Genomic DNA, 833 nt, shown 5'->3' on the forward strand with positions numbered 1-833 from the left:
ATTTGACCAGGGTGTAACCCTGCCTCAATCGGCAGTTTATTGCATTTAGTAATTGTTTTACCAGAGGATACATGTGGTAAAGATAACTGCCAAGTTTTGTAGATAAAAACAGCTCTTAGTTGAAGTGGTGGGTGGTCCTGAAAAGGACCTTTGAGTTGTCGGTAAACAGTGAGTTTACTTGGAGCTGGTGTACTTGGTGACGGCCTTGGTTCCCTCAGACACGGCGTGCTTGGCCAGCTCACCGGGCAGCAGGAGGCGGACAGCGGTCTGGATCTCCCTGGAGGTGATGGTGGAGCGCTTGTTGTAGTGAGCCAGACGAGAGGACTCTCCGGCGATGCGCTCAAAGATGTCGCTCACGAAGGAGTTCATGATGCCCATAGCCTTGGAAGAAATCCCGGTGTCGGGGTGGACCTGCTTCAGGACCTTGTACACGTAGATAGCATAGCTCTCCTTCCTGGTGCGTCTCCTCTTCTTGCCGGTCTTGGTGGCTTTAGAGACGGCTTTCTTGGAACCCTTCTTCGGCGCTTTCACTGTCTCAGGCATGTTTGAATAAGACTATTGAATTGACGCCTCTCGGACCGCTTTATATGTGTGTCGTTATGCAAATAAAGTGTGCTGTTTCCCGCACAGGATTGGCTGAGTTGTTGTGCCTGAGAGCGCATGCGCTGTAATAACAACGCGACCATTCACCACAAATTGTAAGTGCTTGTCCACCGCTCTGTGTCGGTACTATGAACAGTGCCACATTCACACCTTAATTTAGCGTTATCACAGCATTTCACAGCACAAATGGTGAACTGCAATAATTCAGAGGGACATCCTAGATGAAGACA

General features: G+C 49.5%; 1 protein-coding gene across 1 annotated transcript; it reads right to left on the minus strand.

The window, feature by feature from the left end:
* Positions 1 to 11: 11 nt before the first annotated feature.
* On the minus strand, positions 12 to 554 carry LOC113744978 (histone H2B 1/2-like). The gene has a single exon (XM_027276331.1). It carries the CDS (start codon positions 541 to 543, stop codon positions 175 to 177), a length of 369 nt encoding a protein of 122 aa, XP_027132132.1. The 5' UTR covers positions 544 to 554; the 3' UTR covers positions 12 to 174.
* Between the last annotated feature and the right edge of the window lie 279 nt (positions 555 to 833).

Source organism: Larimichthys crocea, unplaced genomic scaffold (genome assembly GCF_000972845.2).
Source record: "Larimichthys crocea isolate SSNF unplaced genomic scaffold, L_crocea_2.0 scaffold33833, whole genome shotgun sequence".
Taxonomy (NCBI): Eukaryota; Metazoa; Chordata; class Actinopteri; family Sciaenidae; genus Larimichthys; species Larimichthys crocea.